The sequence below is a fragment of the Gossypium hirsutum genome, chromosome A02, assembly GCF_007990345.1.
Source record: "Gossypium hirsutum isolate 1008001.06 chromosome A02, Gossypium_hirsutum_v2.1, whole genome shotgun sequence".
Taxonomy (NCBI): Eukaryota; Viridiplantae; Streptophyta; class Magnoliopsida; order Malvales; family Malvaceae; genus Gossypium; species Gossypium hirsutum.
Window position 1 is genome coordinate 4,038,544 of NC_053425.1, and position 21,974 is coordinate 4,060,517.

General features: G+C 32.6%; 5 protein-coding genes across 10 annotated transcripts; 3 read left to right on the plus strand and 2 right to left on the minus strand.

Moving 5' to 3' along the window:
• The first annotated feature begins 490 nt into the window (after window positions 1-490).
• Window positions 491-6,625, plus strand: LOC121203571 (deoxymugineic acid synthase 1-B). 3 transcript variants are annotated; one of them, XM_041089022.1, is made up of 5 exons: window positions 491-509; window positions 4,835-5,232; window positions 5,311-5,554; window positions 6,046-6,225; window positions 6,315-6,625. In XM_041089022.1, the coding sequence occupies exons 2-5, from the start codon at window positions 4,847-4,849 to the stop codon at window positions 6,537-6,539; spliced, it is 1,035 nt and encodes a 344-aa protein (XP_040944956.1). In that variant the 5' UTR covers window positions 491-509; window positions 4,835-4,846; the 3' UTR covers window positions 6,540-6,625. The 3 variants fall into 3 exon arrangements, with proteins under 3 accessions (XP_040944956.1, XP_040944953.1, XP_040944954.1); XM_041089019.1 differs by lacking the exon at window positions 491-509 and adding an exon at window positions 1,358-1,532; XM_041089020.1 differs by lacking the exon at window positions 491-509 and adding an exon at window positions 2,374-3,009.
• On the minus strand, window positions 6,562-8,345 carry LOC107927782 (non-specific lipid transfer protein GPI-anchored 20). Its single transcript, XM_016858896.2, has 4 exons — window positions 7,736-8,345; window positions 7,618-7,647; window positions 7,039-7,098; window positions 6,562-6,915 (listed from the first exon to the last, which is right to left on the minus strand). Exons 1-4 carry the CDS (start codon window positions 8,079-8,081, stop codon window positions 6,734-6,736), a joined length of 618 nt encoding a protein of 205 aa, XP_016714385.2. The 5' UTR covers window positions 8,082-8,345; the 3' UTR covers window positions 6,562-6,733.
• A 5,765-nt stretch (window positions 8,346-14,110) lies between these two features.
• LOC121214794 (non-specific lipid transfer protein GPI-anchored 15) lies at window positions 14,111-16,303 on the plus strand. The gene is made up of 3 exons (XM_041089030.1): window positions 14,111-14,498; window positions 14,597-14,698; window positions 15,965-16,303. The coding sequence occupies exons 1-3, from the start codon at window positions 14,177-14,179 to the stop codon at window positions 16,081-16,083; spliced, it is 543 nt and encodes a 180-aa protein (XP_040944964.1). The 5' UTR covers window positions 14,111-14,176; the 3' UTR covers window positions 16,084-16,303.
• An 889-nt stretch (window positions 16,304-17,192) lies between these two features.
• LOC121214793 (protein CDC73 homolog) lies at window positions 17,193-21,435 on the minus strand. Of its 2 annotated transcripts, XR_005910540.1 has the most exons (5): window positions 20,048-21,435; window positions 19,621-19,703; window positions 19,361-19,482; window positions 18,023-18,096; window positions 17,193-17,838 (listed from the first exon to the last, which is right to left on the minus strand). XR_005910540.1 is itself a non-coding variant. In XM_041089027.1 (3 exons), exons 1-3 carry the CDS (start codon window positions 21,111-21,113, stop codon window positions 19,390-19,392), a joined length of 1,242 nt encoding a protein of 413 aa, XP_040944961.1. In that variant the 5' UTR covers window positions 21,114-21,435; the 3' UTR covers window positions 19,204-19,389. The 2 variants fall into 2 exon arrangements, 1 of the variants encoding a protein (XP_040944961.1); XM_041089027.1 differs by lacking the exons at window positions 17,193-17,838; window positions 18,023-18,096 and having other exon boundaries at window positions 19,204-19,482.
• Window positions 17,580-18,650, plus strand: LOC107927747 (non-specific lipid transfer protein GPI-anchored 5). Of its 3 annotated transcripts, none has more exons than XM_016858848.2 (3): window positions 17,580-17,883; window positions 18,052-18,117; window positions 18,296-18,650. In XM_016858848.2, the coding sequence occupies exons 1-3, from the start codon at window positions 17,580-17,582 to the stop codon at window positions 18,436-18,438; spliced, it is 513 nt and encodes a 170-aa protein (XP_016714337.2). In that variant the 3' UTR covers window positions 18,439-18,650. The 3 variants fall into 3 exon arrangements, with proteins under 3 accessions (XP_016714337.2, XP_016714338.2, XP_016714339.2); XM_016858849.2 differs by having other exon boundaries at window positions 18,305-18,650; XM_016858850.2 differs by lacking the exon at window positions 18,052-18,117 and having other exon boundaries at window positions 18,305-18,650.
• Window positions 21,436-21,974: the final 539 nt, after the last annotated feature.

The following is a 21,974-nucleotide window of genomic DNA, read 5'->3' on the forward strand; positions in this document are numbered from 1 at the left end:
TTGGTCTAATAATTTTAATTATTGGAATGTTAGACAAGATAAAAGTGTATCAGTTCTAAAGTCAAGGTTTTTGAAAATTGAGGTATCAGGACCTCGTTTCCCTAAACTGGACTCGTAAATATTTAATAAAAATATTAGCAGAGTTATATTAGAAGTGAATTAAATTTTTGGTTATGTAATTTTGAAGAAAGAGTGTTTAATTAAAATAAAGGGACTAAATCGAATAAGTGATAAAAAGTAAGAATTAATGTTAAATTATAAGGTGAAGGACTCATTAAAAAATTAGACCAAATTTGATAAATTAGTGGAAATGTATGAGCATCATCATGAATAGTATGGTGGTTATATAATATTGATTATTTTATTTATAAAATAAAATAAAAAGAAACAAATAGCTTAGTGGAGAGAGGGAATGAGTTTTAAGCTTCATTTTCTGTGCATGTCGATTCGGGGGAAAGAAGAAAACATATTCGGCCATTGTTGTTTTAATTTGAAGCTCAAATTAGTTGGTATGTTTTGATCCTTTTTGCTTATAATTTATATTTTTGGAACCTTAGGATCATGAGCTAGCATACCCATGTTGAAATTTGTGGAATGATTGTAGTTAATAAAATTTACCTAAGTTCTTAATATTTATTTGGTAGATTTTTAAAACTGGAAGTGAAGTGATATGATTTGTAAAGTCAATTCATGAAATTGTACATTGAGGATTATTATGGAAAATTTTGAAAATGTGGGGGGTTAAATTGTTTATTTATGTGAAATTATCAATGTATAAAAATATATATATGTCATTGAGATATTTTGAAGTCTTTTATTTGAAAGAGTTTTGTTTGGGTGCTTGATTGAATTTGTGTTATTTTATAGAGTAAAATTTTACTACATTTAAAAATTAGGGATTTAATTGAGTAAATTATAAATGAGAAGGATTTTATTATTAATTAGAGATATATATAGATTAAGGGTTAAGTATTCGGCAATAGTGGGTTTTGTGTTAATTGTGGAATTAACTTGGTTGATACGATGGATTAAATTGTATAGGATGTAAATGTTTTGGGGAAAATGTGTAAAATTGTAAATAAGTAGCTAATTTTATTGAATTGAATGGTATATGAAATTGAGATTAATAATTTATAGAGTCATTTTAGAAACGAGTAGAAGGATAGTTTGATAATTTTAATTATTAGGGTTTAATTAAGTACAGTGATTAACTTAAATGGGTGATAAATTAGTAATTAGTACTAAATTTCAAAGTGGGATTAGAATAAGGGACTATTTAAAAATTAGTCCATTAATTTGATGAGTTATAGATAGTAGATGGTTTTAATCTATTTCATTAGTATTATATAAATATATAATATATCAGAAAAGAAATAAAGTTCAAGATAATAATAATAATAATAATAATAAAAGAAAAAAAATATGGTACGTGAAAAGAAGATAAGGGGGTGAAACTCTTTTGTCTTTTCTTTGCCGCCGAAGACTCAAAGAAGAAGGGGGAAGCGGCTGTTCGGCTATGGGGTTTAATGCAGGTGTAAATTTGTAAGTTAGATTTGATCATTTTTGCATGAAATTTATATTTTTGATGATATAATGTTATGAGTTAGTTTACCCATATTGAAATTTTGAGAGTGAATGGAAATTATGAAAGATACCATGGATGAGAAACTCAAAGGTTTGGGGGTTTTTTTTTTTTTGAATACTAAATGCCTTTGAGGTGATGATTGAGTATAAATTTTGTAGCCTAAATTGGTCATATTGTGTGGTGCTTTTATTGATAATAGTTTCTAGGGACTAAAATGTTGTAAATTCAAAATAACATAGTTTAAATTGTTAATGTTGTGAAATGTAGGGACTGTTTTAGTGGACTGTTCTTATGCTGGAAAATTTGGGATTTATTTACTAAGTGCATTAAGTATATAAAGTATTTTGTGATATGAAATCGGTTAGCGTTAGCTAGCAATGAGTTAAATGCTTAAATAAATTTAGCAAAGTATGACTTTATTAAATTTAAGATTATTGGGGATTGTTAATAAATTAAATGTATATTTAGTGAATTATTGAAATAAGAAGGAAATATTTAGTGAATTAAATTTAAGATTATGGGGGATTGTTAATAGTTGAGTTGAGTAAATGGCAATTGTTGTTAAATGAAAGTATGCACTAAGATATAAGATTTGATTAATTTTAGTAGAAACAAGAATGGTATTAATTGAGCTAAATTGTTAAAAATAGATCAAGTAAAGAATAGATCGAGTATCAACCGTGGGAAGGAAAAGATCACTGAGTAGACATTTATCGTATTTTGGTAAGTTCGTAGTCTCCAAGCTCGAACTTTATAAATTGTTTTCATTAATTTAGTTACTACTTGATGCCTTAATAAATATCCCTAGTGTAATTATTAATTAAATTGAATGGAAGTTTATGGAGGTATGAGTTAATTCAATTGAATGGAGGTTTATGGAATGTGACATTATGGAATAAATTAATGTATGATTGGTAGATAATTGGAGTGGAAGTGTTGTTAAATTATGAAATCTGATATTGAGTTATGAAAAGTAAAAATTATGGACTTGCAAATGAATAATTGACATCGTCGATTCATTCGACTAGCGTTGGGCGCAAAATCGTTGGTTTATCCAACTAGAGCTGGGCTCACTAAATTATTTGTCAGTTTATCCGACTAGCGCTAGGCGCAACTTTCGTCAGTTTATCTAACTAGTGGTAGACACATTCGTCGGTTTATCCGACTAGTACTGGGTGCAAATATTGTTAGTTTATCCAACTAGAGCTGGGCTCACTAATTATTCGTCAGTTTATCTGACCAACGCTGGGCGCAACCTCCGTCAGTTTATCTGACTAGTGCTGGGCACACATTTGTTGGTTTATCCGACTAGCGCTGGGCGCAAACTCTTTCGCGGATTATCTGCTAGGCATCGAGTGCCGTGTATCAACTGGACTATACAGAAACGTTTTATGAACGATCTAAGGAGGATGGCTATAGGTTAGGTACTCTCTTTAATTTTGATCGCTGACTCAGCATTCAACAACCACAATCCTGATCTTAAGTGTGGTGATGTTTAATTTTTTTTTATGGCATGTACCTAGGATATCTTTGGTTGTTAGTTGTTTTGTGAACCCTGTAGTAAAAAAAATGCGAGTTTTTTTTTAACTTCCCAAATGATTTCTATTAGTCCCAAAATATTAAATATTTTTAAGGGAACTTTAAAGCTCAATTAGGGACAATTCACATTTTAATGATTGAATTAGAATATGCTTATGATTACTTATGAATTGGTTGTTAAATGCTTGATTGGTTGGTAATATTTCATAACCCTACTCTAGCGACAGATACGGGTTTGGGGTGTTATAGCATTATCTTCCTATTCATGGATTAGAGAGGGACTATGGGTAGTTTTAGAGATGATGTCAAAGAGAACAGATATTATCAAAACCTATAGTGAGATTATTCAAAAAAAAATATTTGGTATTGTTGTTGGTATTGATTGTAAGTCCTCTTGTTATTGAATATTTCCTAAAAACGAAGATTATTTATGAATAAAAAGAGTTTAGTTTTCACTATTTCATGAGCTCTTGGTGAAATTTTTAGTTCATATCTCTTTTTCATATCATCAAGATTTTTACAGATCTCTTCCACTTCCATTTGGACTATCTTACAAGCAACCCTTTGTTTATATTTCACGAATATGGTGTGGTACTAGACTTGGGTCTATTATTGATTTTTTTAACAATTTTATTATAGGTTTTAATCATAGTTTTTTTATGCAATGTCTAGAATTACCATTAAATTAAAATTTAGAAATAATAAATAAATATATAAAAATGAATTTGGGCTTGAATGAAAGTGAGAAGTGTTATTGGTGAAAATTCATAGTTACTTTTTAATTTATAAATAGAAAAATAATACGTTTTAATATACTCGAACTTACGTTATCTTATATTGGTTTACTAGTTAATCAAATTAAAATTCAATCGAGAGGTGAACCCATGTTTAAATCTACAAAATTTGGTAGGGTGCAATATATTATAAGTTTTTTTTCAATTTTTTTATATATTTAAAATTTAATCATAATTTTATTAAATACAGGTTTATTATAATATTATTCTTTTTAGTTATATTGCTATTAATTGAACATGTTTTATTTTAAAAAAATCAAATCAACAAATTTTATTAAAAAATTAAATTTAAAAATTTAAAAATTTTAGATTAATTTCAAAAAATAAAAGTATAAAAATTAAATTTTAAATTTGTGAAAAATAGAAGCACTTATGGCATTTTTTAACCAATTCTGCAATATACGTTGAAGGAAAAAAAATAGTATCGTCCTGCATGCAAGGTGGAGGAAATTGGCAACTTAATGCGTTGCCACGTAACTCATAATTTGCCTCCAATTAATACTTACTTGACACCTAATATGAAGGTGTCATCAAGCCTCATTTTTCTTTTTCTTTTCATTTCTTAGATCATGCCAAATTCTCTAGTTATTGTCCTTCAGCTCTTGTACTTAGTCCCTTAATTTATTGGGACGTTTGCACTTTAAGTCCTCCTCAAATTATCCAATTTTAGAGTAGTCATTCTTCAACTATCATGATCTACAAATCCTTTAATGATGTTCACCTCTTTAGTCCCTCAACGATATCTCCTTAATTTCAATTTAGTCCTTATTCGAGAATCAACTTTAATCTTAGGACGCCAATGGAGGTGGATTCAGATGACGTAAACATGCCGATTGAAATTTTTAATATATATATTAGGATGTCAATATCAATGCCGTGGGAAGGATACTGATATTTAACTGATAATCATATATAGTTGTTCGTAGACATGGAAGCTGGAACCAAAATGCAGTCGCCGGAGAAGGAAACGAGGCTAGAGATATCCACCATGTCAGTGCAAAGCGTCCCGACGTTCCCTCTCCGATCAACTGATGAAAAAGCCATTCCCTTTATAGGCTTCGGCACAGCCGAATATCCTTTCGGTGCTTCCAGGGATACCTTGAAAGAAACCATCATCGAAGCTTTCAAACTAGGGTACCGTCACTTCGACACAGCAGCTGTTTACCAATCCGAACAGCCTTTAGGTGAAGCGATATCAGATGCCCTCCGTCTAGGGATAATCAAATCCCGAGATGAACTCTTCATTACTTCCAAGCTATGGTGCAGTGATGCACACCATGACCTTGTCCTCCCAGCACTCCACAAAACACTCAAGTATATATATTCATATACGTATACTCCCCTTTCTTTGCTGATGTTTTTTCACTATGTTTGATTCTTAATTTTCAACAGGAATTTGAAGTTGGAGTATGTTGATCTGTATCTAATTCACTGGCCACTGAGTTTAAAGCCAGGTAAACCTGAATTTCCTTTTAAGAAAGAAGACATGGTTCCTATGGATATAAAATCTGTGTGGGAAGCTATGGAGGAGTGTAATGATATTGGCCTAACAAAATCTATTGGTGTAAGCAATTTCTCCTGCAAGAAACTAGAAAACCTCCTTTCCAGTGCCAGAATCCCACCAGCAGTCAACCAAGTGAGGATCACTTTAATATAATGTTTGTTTGGGTTAAATATTAGTACTGAGTAGTTTGTGAAAGTTGTGGATTTAATTCTTATGCTTTAATTTGGTTAGTCTTAGTTTTAGTTTTTGTACTTTTCAAAATTTAAAATTTCAGTTTACACTTATTCTAAATTTTACTATTTTTTTTAATGCAGCAAATATATTATCATAATGTTATATCAGTTTATTATTTTCACATATTACTCACTAAAAATCTAGTAATATTAGTATAGAAATTTAGAATGATCTAAATGGAGAATATAGATCATTAATTCTATAAATTTACGCATAATGGAATTTAAATAAATTGATTTAATTGCTACTATTTGGGTCAAAATTAAATTTTCAAAATTTAAAAAGTATAGGGACTAAATTCATAATTTTCATATTTAACTTTTTTCTTTTTCAATTGATGGCTATATTAATGTTGGATTTGAATAAATTGTGATGCATGGGGATGAAAGGTGGAGATGAGCCCAATGTGGCAACAAAAGAAACTGAGGAAGTTTTGTGAGGAGAAAGGCATAGTTGTGGAGGCTTATTCTCCTTTGGGTGCCAAAGGAACTGCGTGGGGAACAAATCAGGTGATGGAATGTGATGTACTCAAAGAAATTGCCCAAGCCAAGGGAAAATCAGTTGCTCAGGTATTATTATATATCATCTTATTTTAACATACAAAAAGTTTGCCAGCTGAGTTTAAAAAATGAGGTAATTTGGAATGAAAAATGAACAGGTTTGCTTGAGATGGGCATATGAACAAGGAGTGTGTGTGATAGTGAAGAGCTTCAACAAGGAAAGGATGAAACAAAACCTTGACATCTTTGATTGGAGGCTCAGTGATGATGAGTTGCTTAAAATAAGCCAACTCCCACAGTGCAAAGGATATCCAGCGCTGGACTTTGTATCAGATGATGGTCCTTTTAAGTCTCTTCAAGAATTTTGGGATGGGGAGATTTGAATTTTATCCATAGATATAGATATAGATATAACATATGTTTGTTTATTTGTTGCAAACTTCAAATTAACCAGTTTATTTAAAAACAATCACCCAATATGCTCAAAAAAACAATGGTTTCAGTTCAGACCACTAAAAAGAATATACTTTCTCACACAATCCATAAATAAGAACATAGAAATAGAAATATTGGTTGCCTAGTAGTACTTGAAAACAGCAAACCCTAATGTCAACAACACAAGCGACGGTGAAAAACCGTAGGAACGATCGGCAGCTGATGCTGTGGGGTTCAGAACAGGGCGGCTACCCGTCGTGGCGGTTGGGGTGGTGTTGGATTCCGGTGCTTCAGCAGGTCCTGTTGGTTCTGGCACAATGGAACCTGTTGAGAAAATTCAGAGTTATCATTGAAATATAGTCAAATTTGATTAAACTGCCGAAGTGGTTGCTTGTGAAAATGTATTACTATTGAAAATTGAGCTCAAAAAGAGCAGTATTTGTTTACCTTCTGGGCTTAAAGTTGGTGATGTTCCTGGAGAAAGGGTTGGTGCAAGTGAAATTGGACCTACCAAGGAATAATAACCCAACTAATTAGCATGTATGAAAAATTTCAGTTTATAATGAACTGTGCAAATGTGTAATTTTCTGTCCATTTTCAGGTCCGACCTGCCCATATCAAATTAAATTTAGGTCGGATCAAGGTAAAATATTTGTCCAATTTCAAGTGAGACCCATCGAGTCGGGCGGGTCACTCGGCTGCCCGGCTGCCGGAAGAAAATTTTGGGGTCTACTTTTATAATGTTATTAATTAATCCAAATAAATAATACCATTAGTTTTTCTGGTTAAAGTGTTAATATATATTTATTTTTTTATTTTAAAAAAACTCTTCTAACAAAAAAAATAATATGTCATCATAATGATTTCAACATGTTAACCGAAATAATTAATTCAATATTTTAAAAGTAAAGAGACTAAATAATGGCAAATTAAATTATAAGAATTAATTCCAAAATTTGAGCATAGTAAAAAGACCAAAATCAAAATTTAACCTTTTCAAAATATGTTAGTCTACTCTAACCATACCTGGAGCAGGAACAGGTGCACCAACAGAGGCTGCAAAACAAATAAAATTCTCATTCAAGTATTTTCCAGTATATATATGAAGTTGCACAAAAACAAAACAATGTAATATATATTTCACCTTTGCATTGGAGGGGGACACCAGGCATGCTACAAGCTCGGGGAAGAGAAATAGCTAGAGTTCTATTGATAGGTAAACGGAACGGGACACTCCCGGTGACAATGAGGCACAAACAGTCCATGCCGCTCGATGTGAGCGTTTTAAGCGAGTTGCAACAATCTGCAGTGGGCGAAGTACCATTGGCACTGCTATTGGTAAGCAAGTTCATACAAGGAGTGAAGATGTTAAGTGCCGATGGGGTGCATGGAGTGTTGATAGTTCTCTGCCCATAAACAGGCACCGTAGCTGCCACCAATGCCATGGCCAGTGCTAGGACCAACCTAGAATACGGCTTGCAGAGGGCCATTATTTTGGGTGCTGGAATTTGGTGTGTGTTTTGGAATTGAGTGTTGGAATTTGATGATGGGAAGGGAAAAGAGATGGGTGAGTGTGAATTTATAGGTGAAGAGATGTGGAGGGGACTAAAGAGGTGGATTTGAAGTTGGTTTTGAAGTTGAACTACCTTTAAGGCTTTTTAATCAATCATGAATGAAGCAAAGGGGATTGATTTAGCCACGTAGTTTGTCTAATTAAACTTTTGTTGTTGACCTTTAAACCTTCTAAAATTCCCAACCTTATCAAGTCTAAAGCTTAATAAAGTCAAAGTTTCTAAGGTCTTTACAATTTAAAAGGTAGAATTTCGGTTTTGGTCCCTATGCTATTAACAAAATGTGGTAATCGGTACTGTATATCGTTCCAACCCTAAACCAATATCAAGAAGTTTATATTCCGTTTCAGTTAAAATTTCGATTTATTTTGGTATGTTTTGATCAACATCGACTTGTATTGATGCGTATCGGCTCGTAATGATTGATACAAAATTTTTATATTTTAAACCATTTTTTTATTTTTTTTTTTTTTTTTTTTTTATTTTTTATATTTACATATACAAAAAATGATAATGAATTAATAATAAAATGTATATTTACATATAAATATATTTGCATGTATATAATTTATTTTTTTAACAAACTAATATATGATTTATTAAGAAACTAAAAGTTAAATATATGTGTGAAAAATATTTAAATTTATATATAATTTAACATTAAAAATTGGACTATATATATATATGTAAAAAAAAATTAAAAACATCAATAAACTTGAAACAGTGCACTAAAACATGTTGGTATTGGTTCGTACCTGTACCAAGACAAAAACGGTACGCCCACCATTACAGTACTGACTACCTTGCTTTGTACTACTAGATTTGATCTTCTGATTTTATAATGTAATTAATTAGTTAAAATAGTTAATATTATAATAGAGACCAACTTTCCCAAGTTCATTTTAGACTCGTCCCATATCATTTTTAATTTAATCTTTAACATTTTAAATGTCTTTTTCTTTTATTAAAATTTTAAATATATGCAACTTAACATATATATATTTTTATATCTTTCATATCCGTTTTACGATCCATATTTAGGGTTTATGATTGCCCCTTCCAACAATGTCGGCTCGAGCATGAGTTTTTTTTTATTGGGAGTGCAATATACATTATCGCTGCAATATAATATATTTTTTCCACTTCGTGTCAAAAGAATGTGGAACCTAAACTATTAATTTTATATATTTTCATCCCAAAATATAATATCAGTCAATAAGAACATGATACGTTTTTATTGGATGTCGTATACTTTCCAAATATCACACCAACAAATTTAAAGAAAAAACTTAACGATGTTAACAATTAGATCTGAAGTTTGAAATTTAAAAAGTAGAGAGACTAAATTTCAAATATGCGAAAAATACAGATACTTCAAACATATTTGAACTTTAATCATATATAGAGTACATGAAAAAATTACCCTATATGATATACTCAATTTGGTTTTTTTTTTACACTTTTTATTAATCGAAATGGTATTTAATTAACCCATCACAACAACTTAATCAAATATTTAACGGTAAGCTACATTAGTAGTCACCTAACTATTAGTACATTTCTTTTTTGGTCACTCAACAATTCAATTTTTTTTTCTTTTTTTGTCATTAGCAGGTTAACGTAAAAGTGAAAACACCCAAAAATTCAAGATAGTTGGGTGACAAAAAAGACCAAATTGAATAATTGAGTGACCATTCCGTATTTTATAGTTGGGTGACCATTTTGTAACTTTCCATAGTTATGTTACAAAAAAAACATAAAAGAATGAATACAAATGCAATTTTCCCAATATTTATTTTTTGAAGTATACCCAATATTTAATTATAGTTAGGGATGTCAATTGGGCGGGGATGGGTGCGGGGGAGCAAGAATTTTCATCCCCATCCCCGCCTCGCGACCTGCTGAGGTACAAAACCCAAAACCATCCCGCAACCCACAAGACTAAAACCATCCCCGCCCCACCACCCATGTGGGTCCCCAGACCCACCTAATCCCTACTATACCCGACCCGCAACCCACTTTATATAATATATTTATAAGTATCAGTTAAATAAATATAAACCAATTTTTTTATGAAAAAAGTTTAAAATATTTGTCATGTGGTTTCCCACCACATATGTGATATTATTCAAACTGTCACCATTTAAAAAAAAAGTCGTGAATATAAGTCGAATACTGTTATCAAAATTAAATTTTTATAAATGCTTATTTTTTAAATATGCTTATTATATTATGCAGGGTGGGTGGGGACGAGGCGAGTATAAGGTCATACCCATGCCTACCCCACCACCCACGGCGGGTCTAATTTTTATCCTCATCCTCACCTCACCATCTGTACCCTTTCGCATCCAATCGGGTGCGAAGTGGGGCAAGACTCCGCAAAACCGCCAGCTGATGCCCCTAATTATAGCATAGATGACTTGTTAAAATAATATATGTAAAATTTTGACTAAATTTATTAAGACGGACATGGGAGGGAGAATGGTAGTTAATTCGACCTAACATGCTATTGCTTGAAGCAATTGGCTTTCTCTCGTAACTTCAATTAATTTAATTCAATGTCTCAAGTGACAAAGAATTATAGCTAATTTAGTTGTTTATGTTAGACATTCTTATCCATTCTTTAATTAACTCCTCTTTCTAGTGGTTTGGACGTTTATTTGAACTAGTTTATGTCATCACGTAAATGATATAATAAGTTAATATTATTAATTATATCTTAGCAATAAATATATATATTTTCTATTACTAATTTGCAAATCTATTTATTAGTTTGTTTTTTTGTTTTGGTATAAAATTATATCAAGGAAATTACGGGAGTTAAGTGAGATGGTAAGGATCTCTCCTATATTAATCAGTGGTTGAGGGTTTGATCCTCACCCTGGGTATGGAGTAACTTTCAAACTCGTGGCCAGTATCTACCTTCTTAATAGACCTATAAAATGCGAAGGATTAGTTACTAAGCTCGTTTCGATAGATACCTTGAGAAATAAAAAAAATTACATCAATTATTACATGACATATTGGTATTTAATTAAAGTATACATATTACTATTTTATTTGGTATTTGAGTTTAGTATTTTTTTTAACATGTTACATATGTTATTTTTTGGTTTAATCTAATACCCGTATTTAACAAAAGTTGGATATTTTGGTATCCAAAGATATCTGTGGTAACTTTATAGTGTTGATTTCAAGTTTTAAATTTGATTTTATGAAAGTTAATTGCTAATATTATTAGATTTGGGTTTTCATAATTTTGTTAATAAAATAATTTCAGTGTTAAATTGTGAATTTATTTAATTTGTATTTAATTTATCAAATACAATTCAATGGATGTAATTTAATTCGGGTTTTGGTGTTAATTTGATAAAAGTTAATTGCTAATATTTTAGATAATTATGAATTTCCATCAAATCAACTCTAAAACCCAAATTAAACATTAAAAAGTTACTGACGTTTCCTTCGGGTACCAAAATGTATAACTTTTGTCAAATACATGTACCACATTGGACAAAAAAAACACAAATATCACATTAAAAAAAAGTATCAAACTCAGATACTAAATTATGTATTAAGCCTTTCTAAAATTGGTACCTATTTTTTGTCTATCACAAGTGATATGTAGGCTACCTTGCTTTATTTTGATTTAAAGTTCATGTGTTGGTCTTGTCAAAATTTATTATGGTCTTCATTCGAAAATATTTCAATTATAAAATTATTGTGCTTTATATTTATTAATCTCAATTATAGTTTATTTGAACATATATTATTTATATTCATAATTGCATTTGTAATATTCTAGAAAAATCAAATGTTTGATCTATGTCAATTTAGAAATAAATTTGGGAATTCGTTGATTTTACCTTCAAAATTATTAAACAAATTTACTAATAATTATAAAATAGAGATAAACATCACAAAATTGTATATTCAAAAAATTTACAACTTTATTTTCGCTAATTTGGAAACTTCCTATGTCTGCAAATTCTTACCTAGATGGTAATCTATTATAAGTCAACAAGCATAAATCGTGATTTAAGTTTAACCCACTCACGAAGTTATAAACTACTATTATACTTCAAACTAGATTATCCTCTCATTAATTCTTTCCCTTGAACGCGTAGTTGTAAACTAATGAACAACATAGTTTACGTACACAAATTGTGCACTAATAACCTAAACAAAGCATCGCTAAGTACAACATGACATGTTAAATTACAATCAACATGAACCTCTAACTACATAGACGTAGCCACAAATAAGTCTTCAATAATGGGTATACTGACAGGGATTTTCTTGTCATCAAATTTCTTACTTACGAGAACTTCAAATTATATTGAAATTCTTGATAGATTCCATGCTTGACTTGATTCTTTCATGAATTATCTAAGATAAATTACTAAAAATCTACCATCAATTAAAAATTCAAACAATTTTAATCGAAACATGCCACCCAAATATTTGAAATCTAAAGATGAGTTGTTGGTATTGATTGTAAGTCCTATTGTTCTTGAATATTTACTAAAAAAGAAGTTTGTTATTTATGAATAAAAAGAGGTTTTGTTTTCACTATTTCATGGTGAAACTTTTGGTCCATATCTCTTTTTCATATCATGAAGATTTTTACAGATCTCTTCCACTTCCATTTGGACTATCTTACAAGCAACCCTTTGTTTATATTTCACAAATATGGTGTGGTACTAGATTTTAACAATCTTATTATAGGTTCTGATTATATCTGTTTTTTTATATAATGCCTAGAATTACCTATAATCCATCCTCAACTCATAAATAGAAGACTAATATGCTTCAACGCACTCAAACCCATATCCTCCTGCATTTGCAATAATGTCCATACGAATCGAACTAAAACTCAATAGCTATTATTGATTTTGTATCAATTAATTTAAATTTTAAACTTTTTGAATTATTTTAAGGTTTGGGTAGATTTTGGATTTAGAACATTTTAAATTCAAGTCATCCAATTTTGTTTTAGGGTTTTCTTTTTTTGGGTCAAATCATCTTAAATTCAAATTATTTCAAGTCATTTTGGGTTATATGTTTGGATCATTTAGACTTTGAATAATTTTAAGTTCGGGTCATTTTAAAATTTATTATTAACTTTTTTATTATCAAATCAGGTTTATCAAATTAATCGGATCAAATTTCGAATTTATATCAGAATTAACAAGTATTTGTGATACATACATTTATATATAATCCATAATTGGGAAAAAGGAATTAGGATTTATATACATATATTAACAATATTTGAATTTATATATCATCAATAAAACTAATGAATTTTTACTACTAAATTTTATTATCAAGATTCGAACGAATATAAAGTATACTAGTTTATGGCATATTTACGATATGATTAGAAAAAAATTTATAACAAATATATTTATAGAAATTTTATACTAAAAACAAGTGAGTTTGAATGAATCGGCAAATTTGATACTTTAGCAATTATGATATAGTTTTTGTTCATATCTCCTCATAAATTGATTTAAATTGATTTTTATAGACTTTATAAAAATGTATAAAAAATTAGGAAAACAACCTCAAAATCATGTTTATTAATTTTTAAAAGTAATAAATTTTAGTCATTTTCTAATTGAGTTAAAATCCAATTAACTCGTGCCACCTATTTCATTAAATCCGAATTTAAAGGTCTCTTTCAACTATTAACATTTTTTTAGCTAATTAAGGGCTCCTTTAAATGGGCGTTTACTTCAGTGTGATGTGTTTAGTTTTTTTCTTTTTATCTTGCACTACAGCATCGTTATAATAACTAATCTTACTAGCATCGCTATTTTTATAATAGCTTACATAACACCGAGTAAAATTGAGTTTTAATATATATTTAACATCCCAATACGGCACATGTTATTACTTTCATTATATAAAGCTTGTCCCAGATACCAATAACCCTTTAATTCCATAAAATCAGTTTCTCATTTTCTATATAAACAAGTTCCCCCTTGTTATTACTTAGGCCACATCAAATGGCGTTAGGGAAGATAACCCTTGTGCAGGGTCTAGCGTTGGTCATGGTAACTTTGTTGTGGGCTGGAACCATGGCTCAATCAGACTGCACCAGTGTGCTAATCACGATGGCTCCATGCGTTGATTATGTGACTGGAACCTCCTCAACCCCATCTGTTCCATGCTGCTCACAGCTTGCTAACGTTGTTCAATTACAGCCACATTGCCTTTGCATGGCCTTCAGTGGCGGTTCATCACTGGGTGTGGAAGTAAACCAGACACTTGCCCTTGCACTCCCTCAACTTTGCCATGTCAAAACCCCACCTGAGAGCAGCTGCAAAGGTAATACATACATATATGTATGGTCACCTTTTTAGTAAATTTATAGTATAATACATTAATTCCATACTGATTGTGATATTATATGATTTTTTGGGTAGCTGCTGATGGACCTGCTGTAATTTCAATATCTCCATCTAGTTCACCTCAAGGTTTACCACCCCATCCAAATGATACCGCAGGCAGCAACTCATCAACATCAGGTGCATGTTTTTTTTAATGATAGCAAAGCAAATATGCTATTTTTCTACTTTTACATCAACATTCATCAACGCATCTGACTATGTAATAAGGTCTGGTCAACAGACAAATCTGCTTCTATCTGGCTAATATCAAAGACATCTATGTTACTAGTTAAGAACAGGGGCATAGCCAAAGGGGTGCAAGCAGGAGCTTTGGTCCCTTTAGCGGAATGATTTAATTGTTGTTAAACCTAAGTAATTTATTTATCTTAGCTTTGTAATTTTGGCCCTTTCAAAAGTTAAAATGTTCAATTTAAATCCTTTTTTATACAAAAGTTTTTAGTTTTGATTTTTAGTTTTATCTCAACCCCCATTACATAATTCTTAGCCTCACCCCTAGTTGAGAAGATATTATCCTTCAAAGATATGCATAGAAAAAAGAGTAATTTATATATTTGCATTGAACGTATGTTCATTACAACAAAACAGGTCAATGGTGATGCACCAAAAACTCTAAGGAGACGTGAAATTTGCGTCGCTATAGAGTTTGGCGACGTGAGTGGCGACGCATCCACATGCATCACCACTGGGTATGTCTTCTTAGGGTCGGCAATGCAAAAACTCATGCGTCTTCATAGCTCAGTCAGTGGAGATGCATCCATTGTGCCTCTACCTCTAGTTAGTGGAGACGCATATGCACGACACTATAGCTTAGTCTATGGAGACACGAGGCATGCATCTTAGAGTTAAAATCTTCATAAATAAGATCCGAAAATATGGAATAAATTAGCTCAGTCTATAATAACGTTATTATACTTACTTCATTAGGGTAACATAGATAAAAACTGAAATATAAGATCTGAAAATATGGAATAAATTAGCTTAGAGTTGGATCCTTGCCATCAACTCCAAATTAAATGCAAGTTATCACTACAAAAAGAAAGAAAAAGATTACACACAATTTTGGTGCTAACTTGGAACTTTGCCCCTTAAGGAAACACCTGCTTATTGGAAGCACAAAACTTGTGACCATAAAATATTAACTCTAAGTTTATGGGTATCAAATTTTTACTTGTTTGAGGAAATTTTAGGATAAACTTCTGGGAATCATTGTCCCCATAAAGGCAAAAACTATGTTTCCATTTGGAAGTAAGGTCTGGTTCAACTTTCATCTTCCCGCATAATAACGTGACCATTTTTATACACAAAAAAGGGTAGTAGTTTACGTGACCATAACTATTTCTTGCCTTTATTATTGAAGTGATGTTTGAATGGGCTGTGTGTCAGGTGGATCTAGAACAATTGCAGCTACTGCCAGTGATGTTATCTTCAACATATCCCTTCAGTTCATCCTGTTCTTGCTGCCCATTGCTTTGTTTTCTTCAACTTGGACCACCATCTCCTAAGGCTCCTATACATATGCTTCTGTTACAAATTTCAGATCCTATCAACTTGTGTTTTGTCCTCCACTTTTAGTACTTCCTATGCTTCGTTTATTTATTAATTATCTCTCTGTTATACAAAGACAGGAGAATCACTCAAAAAGTTTCTTCATGTTAGTCTTTATACTGTAATATCAGTTGACGATAACGAAACTTTATTTAAATAATAATATCGTTTGAATAAGCCTTTTTAACTTTCTAATAAGTGTTTATCTTTTAACTCTATTGATACAAGAAAGTAGCGTGGAGGAAATTGTGGTGGAGATGGAGGCGGTGAGGATGGAGAAGTGAGACAAGGGGAGAGAGAGAGTTAAGTAAGGATGAATGTTGAGCGAGTGCAGGGTGACGTTATACCCTCTCTTTGAGGTGAGAAAGGGCTTATATAAGATGATCTTTTGGGACTCATAGCTACCTCTGATTGGTCTCTTCCAAAATTCTTGTTAAGTGAATAATGTGACATCACTTAAATTACAGGATATGTGGGTAGTAAGTTATGATTGTCCGATAGGAGTGACCTTGCTATCTGAGATTATTGGTTTATGTATTTTTCATGGTTTGGTGAACCAGCAACAGTGGCAGAGCTACTTGAAGCTAAATAGGTGGAGCTAAGAGATCTTATTGCCACAGCAAAGACCATACAGCAGCAAAACTCCCATGTATTATAAATTAATATCAAAATAACTCCCTAACTTTTAATTTTTACCTAAATAAACTCTAAACATAAATCAATCACTTTAATAAAAAAGCACTTGCTTAAATAAAAAATCAAAGGATAAAAGGCTACTAGGTGTAAATTAAATAGGGTTCACCTAAATAAAGCAATACAGTTTAGGGCTATTTTACTATTATAGACAAATCTTTTCATTTCAAATCCAAATCCACCAGTTAGCACTTCTCAAGCTATAAATCCTGAACTTCTTTGAAAGAGACTTTGGGTAAAAGAAGCAGCTGAACCAACAACCGCAATACGTGTCCTCTTTACAATGTCGATGATAATGAATTGATTATAATTTTCCTTCGTTTCAGAGTCAGCCATTGGACCCTTGCACACGTGCTATATCCTAAATCATAAATGGCGACAATCAGTTTTCTTTGATCCCAAGCAATAAACAAGAGTAAGTATCATTTTCAAAGGGAACCCCAAAGATGAAGCAAGCAACGACCTTCCCCAATACACAAATTTTAGCTCATTGTCTTTTTTTAACTTTGCAATGAATGTTCTTAAAAGCTAAATTCTCTGGAAAAATGTAAGGAGTTGGACACACGTTATGCTTTCTTCACTTCAGCTTTAGTTGACTGTATGTATATATAGGTTGGTCACCCACGAATCCTCCACCATTGAACCCTTGAAAGATATAAAACTTGTAGTTGGTTACCTACAACAGCCATCATTGCATAGTTTCCCCCTATAAAAGCCTCACAGTTCCGCCATCACTACGATTACAGCAGAAAAAGGGAAGATGGCAACATATCTTGTCTTGGTTGTAGTAGCTATGCTTTGTGCAGGAGCCACAGCTCAATCAGGTTGCGCTAGTGTGTTGATCGGCATGTCACCCTGTTTGAGTTACATTACAGGGTCCTCATCAACCCCATCTCAACAATGTTGCACGCAGCTAGCTAATGTCGTGCGTTCATCACCGAGATGCTTGTGCCAGGTCCTTAATGGTGGTGGTTCATCATTTGGGATCAACATCAACCAGACTCAAGCTTTGGCCTTACCTGATTCATGCAATGTTCAGACTCCACCTATCAGCAGTTGTAATGGTAAGGATGCAATTACATATATGCATTTCAATTTTTACCATCAACCTTTCGCATAAAAGGCAAAAATTCTTTCTTATTCCCAGAACTTAAGGTTTATGCAATGATAAATCAAGAAATATAAGAGATCACTGGAATTTACTCAAAAAACTTTTCCCTGTCTGTTTCCAGCTGCTTCTCCAGCTCCAGCAGACTCTCCGGTAGGATCACCTGAATCTGGAAGCAAAATTCCAACAGGTATAAAATAGTTGACAACCATCATCACCGGTTTACTCCCACACATGGGCATCTAGATTGCACTAAACTTTTCACATATAAGTTAAAACAATCTCAAATAGCATGAAAAACAATGAGACATTAGCCAAATCTATTATTTGTTATTCAAAACACTACTTATTGGTGTAAGCATTAAAAGTGGATGCAGGAGATGGATCTAGAAGTGTACCAACTGCACGGGAGAATGGCTCATCTGATGGAAGCACCACCAAATTGTCACTCTCTTTGTTCACCTTCCTTCTGTTGGCAACATCATATAGTTCAATCTTCACATCACACTGAATCTTCTCTAGTATACCCTACCTCTCATGACACTTCATGTTAGCAAAAACACTATATTGTATTTTTTTTATTTGTTAGTGTCCATTCCCCTTTGGTTGAGGTTACATGTAATTTTTTTTATCCCCTCCACTACTCCAGGGTCCTATGATTTTGTATAGCTGAAGAGAAATCTGGCTTCTCCTCCCTTCTCAATAAAAGATTGCTTGTGATTACTTCTTCCATATGATATGAATATATAATACAGGATTTATATATGTATAGCAGTTCAAAGTAACAAACTGTAAAAGAAAGCATCAAAGCAAGAAGACAATGCTCTTCTACCGTTTACTCACGCAAAAGCCTAAGGAAATGAATCTTGAGAACAGCCTAAAGCTGTTTATGCTAGAACTCGACAGGAAATAGACCATTGGTATGCAAGCCAACTCAATAACACAAAGGGAGTTCACATGCTCTTAGGATGATATCTGGGCCCTATGCACCAACTTTCATATCAATTAAGCTATACAGGGAGTTCACATGTTAGGAAGTAATGTGTTAAAGCTGAAAAAGGATAGGGATAGCAATTTAAAGAAATCATTATGAACAAAACTTAGATCAGATGAGAGATAATAGGAGAACAATCCGGGTAATGGTTTAGTCCTTTATCAGAATATCCGAAATCACTTCTCTCTAGTAATGCAGATAAAAGAGCAAGACAGTGAACAACATAATATCTTAAATCTAACATCTGCCACAAGGAAATGCAGTTAAGATTACAAAAGGATCTAGACATATATTCACTTCATTGAATTGCAATGCATCACAAGAGGAATATAACAAGAACGCCAATTGTCATAAAAAGCTTATCGATATTCTTGAATACTTGAAAAAATCCAAAATACATCAAGGATGAAGGCCTAGCACATGAACATCAAAGACATACATATTAATGTTTCCTAAAAGCTGAATGATTTACGAATGTGATCGTCCCCGCACAAATTCTTCTAGTCTGTCCCAAACCTCCAAAGCTGCAGCCCTATCTTGGTGTCTCTTATTCTTGCTAATCTGCACAGCAATGGCACATTGAGAAAAACAGAAACCAAGAAACGAAGAGGATAAGAGAGAGGAAAAACTCTAGGTTCCACTAAAATTTGGTAAAACTAAGATGAGAATAGGACAGAAATTGAAGAAAGATTTTCTTACCGAGATAATCTTCACATTCCATTGCTTCACAATCTTTGCAGATTCTACACTGTCATCTTCAAATCGCATGAAAAAACCAATAACTGCATAAAATTCAAGATGAGTGTTCAGTCTAATAAAAAATGCAAAAACAAATTAGATACATCCTCTACTTACACGGACCAAATAAACGATCTTAAACCCTGACAAGTAAAAGCTACAAGCTAGAAGTATCATACATTAAACACTCACTAAAAACACCATCCCACAACTAGAATTCTGACTCCTCAACTACACAAAAACTCATCATATGCATAGTTTAATGCACGATACATATTAGATAAACTTCTCATCTGATATTCGAGTTTTACACCACACTCAAAAAGGCCAGCACAAGGATAATAACACGCAATTAACAATCCAGGTAAAGCTTAAAAATCCCACTTACTCTTATTAAAAATCTGCACATGATCCTTGAAAGGCCAATCCTTGAACTGCCACTCCTTCCCCAACACAAATACTGCCACTACGCGATCCCAATCTTCTGGCTTCAAAGCAGAAGGCTTATCTCTCACTTCATAGGCTGTTACTACCCTATCTCTGTCCCTACTAAACTTCTTCTGCACAGTAACACACTCCGGTCTCGTCCCTTTCATCTGTTTCACCTTCACATCAGTAGGCACAAAAACCCCATCTTCCAAAAACTCCTTCACATTATAAATAGTAATCAAAGTCTGAAAAGCACTCGGCACTAAAATAATAGGCACTCCTTCCCCAAGTTTGCTCCCTTTTAAATGCATTTTCGGCTTCGAATCAAATCCCATCATTTCATCCCCATAACTTAACCCCAATCCCCTCTCTTCAGCCCCCATTAATCTACTCTTAGCAACTAACCCATCTTTCCTCTGCTGAGACTCAAGTCTTTGCCTTTCTTCTTCCCTTTTGGTGGCTGCAACAAGAACACTATAAAAATCCTTATTTTTACATTCCAAAATCCCTTCTCTATCCTTCAATGGTTTCTCAACCGATCGAATTATTCCCATAAAATCCGCAGTTTCAGTCTCTTTATCTTTAATACTAAAATGGGCATCTCCTATTTCATCCAAAACAGCATCATTGGCATTACCTTTAGGTTTAGTACTATCCGGATCGAACCCAGATGGGTCAGGTCGAAACTCGTCAGGGAACTTAGGTGGATTCCAAACGATAGAGTCGGAAGTGGAGACTTTCCCGGTAAGGTAATCCAGGAGGGGTTTCCGGTCGGTGAAAGTTACGGCGGGGATACGGAGGGAGAGGGAGTTGTGCATGTAATCGGTGTGCTTGAGATGGTGATTTTGGATATAGAAAACCAAGGTTTCAAGGTTGTAGAGGTTGCCTTGCTTGGAACGGTAGGCGGTTTCGGCGGAACATGGGAAGGAATACTCGGTGCCAAATCGGAACTCGTCGTTGACTCGGATGATTTTGTCAAGCTCACCCCGGATTGTGAAGTCGCGGAGGGCGGAAAGTGGGTCCATCTTGACGGATTCAAAGAAGAAGAAAAAAAGAAGGGAAATTTCTTACAGGTTCGATGATTCTAGCAGGAAACTACTTATGTTGTTTAATTGGATTTGGCGGTGATGAATTGTAGCTTGTGATCGTTGCTAAAGCTCTGAGCTTTGCGACTGAGTATTCTTTTCTGTTGTTTTCCGTTTTCTATTGGGATCTTGAGGTTATAGCTAAAGAAGGCAAGTGACCGGATCCGGGTGCAGATTCGGGTTATATGATTAGAGTAGAGGTTATGGGTAGGGTTGAGTCGGGTTCGGGTGGAGTCTAAATATTAATATATTTTATGTTTGTTCAAATTAGAGTTCGTAGATGTCCCTTTTAATAATATTATTTTCAATATTTAAATTTAAGTTTTTTTATTAGGAGTACAATGTGTTTAATATTCATATTAGAATAATTTCAAAGGCGTAGCTATGGGTTGGCAAGAGCCTTACCACTCTAAAATAAAAAATAGTTCATTTAGTACTTTTAAAATTTTTAAATTAGTAAAGATAAAATTATATTTTGACCTCTTTAAAAAAAAATAAAATTTAATTTAATCCTTTAAAAATTATAAAGATATATGTTATTAAAATTGTGAAATTACATTTTTACTATCGTAAAATTTATAATTTAATTTCGGCCCTCCCTTCAAAATAATTCTACCTTTACCTTTGAATAGTATTATATATTTAGTATAGTTTATTTTTTCAATTAGTTCTAAATTACATAATATAAAATATTATAAACTTTAAAACAGGTCAGGCTAGGCAAGTCCGAGCTCAACTCATTTTTTAAATGAGCTTAATTATTTTTGCCCAAACATATTTTTGGGGCTTAATATTTTGTCC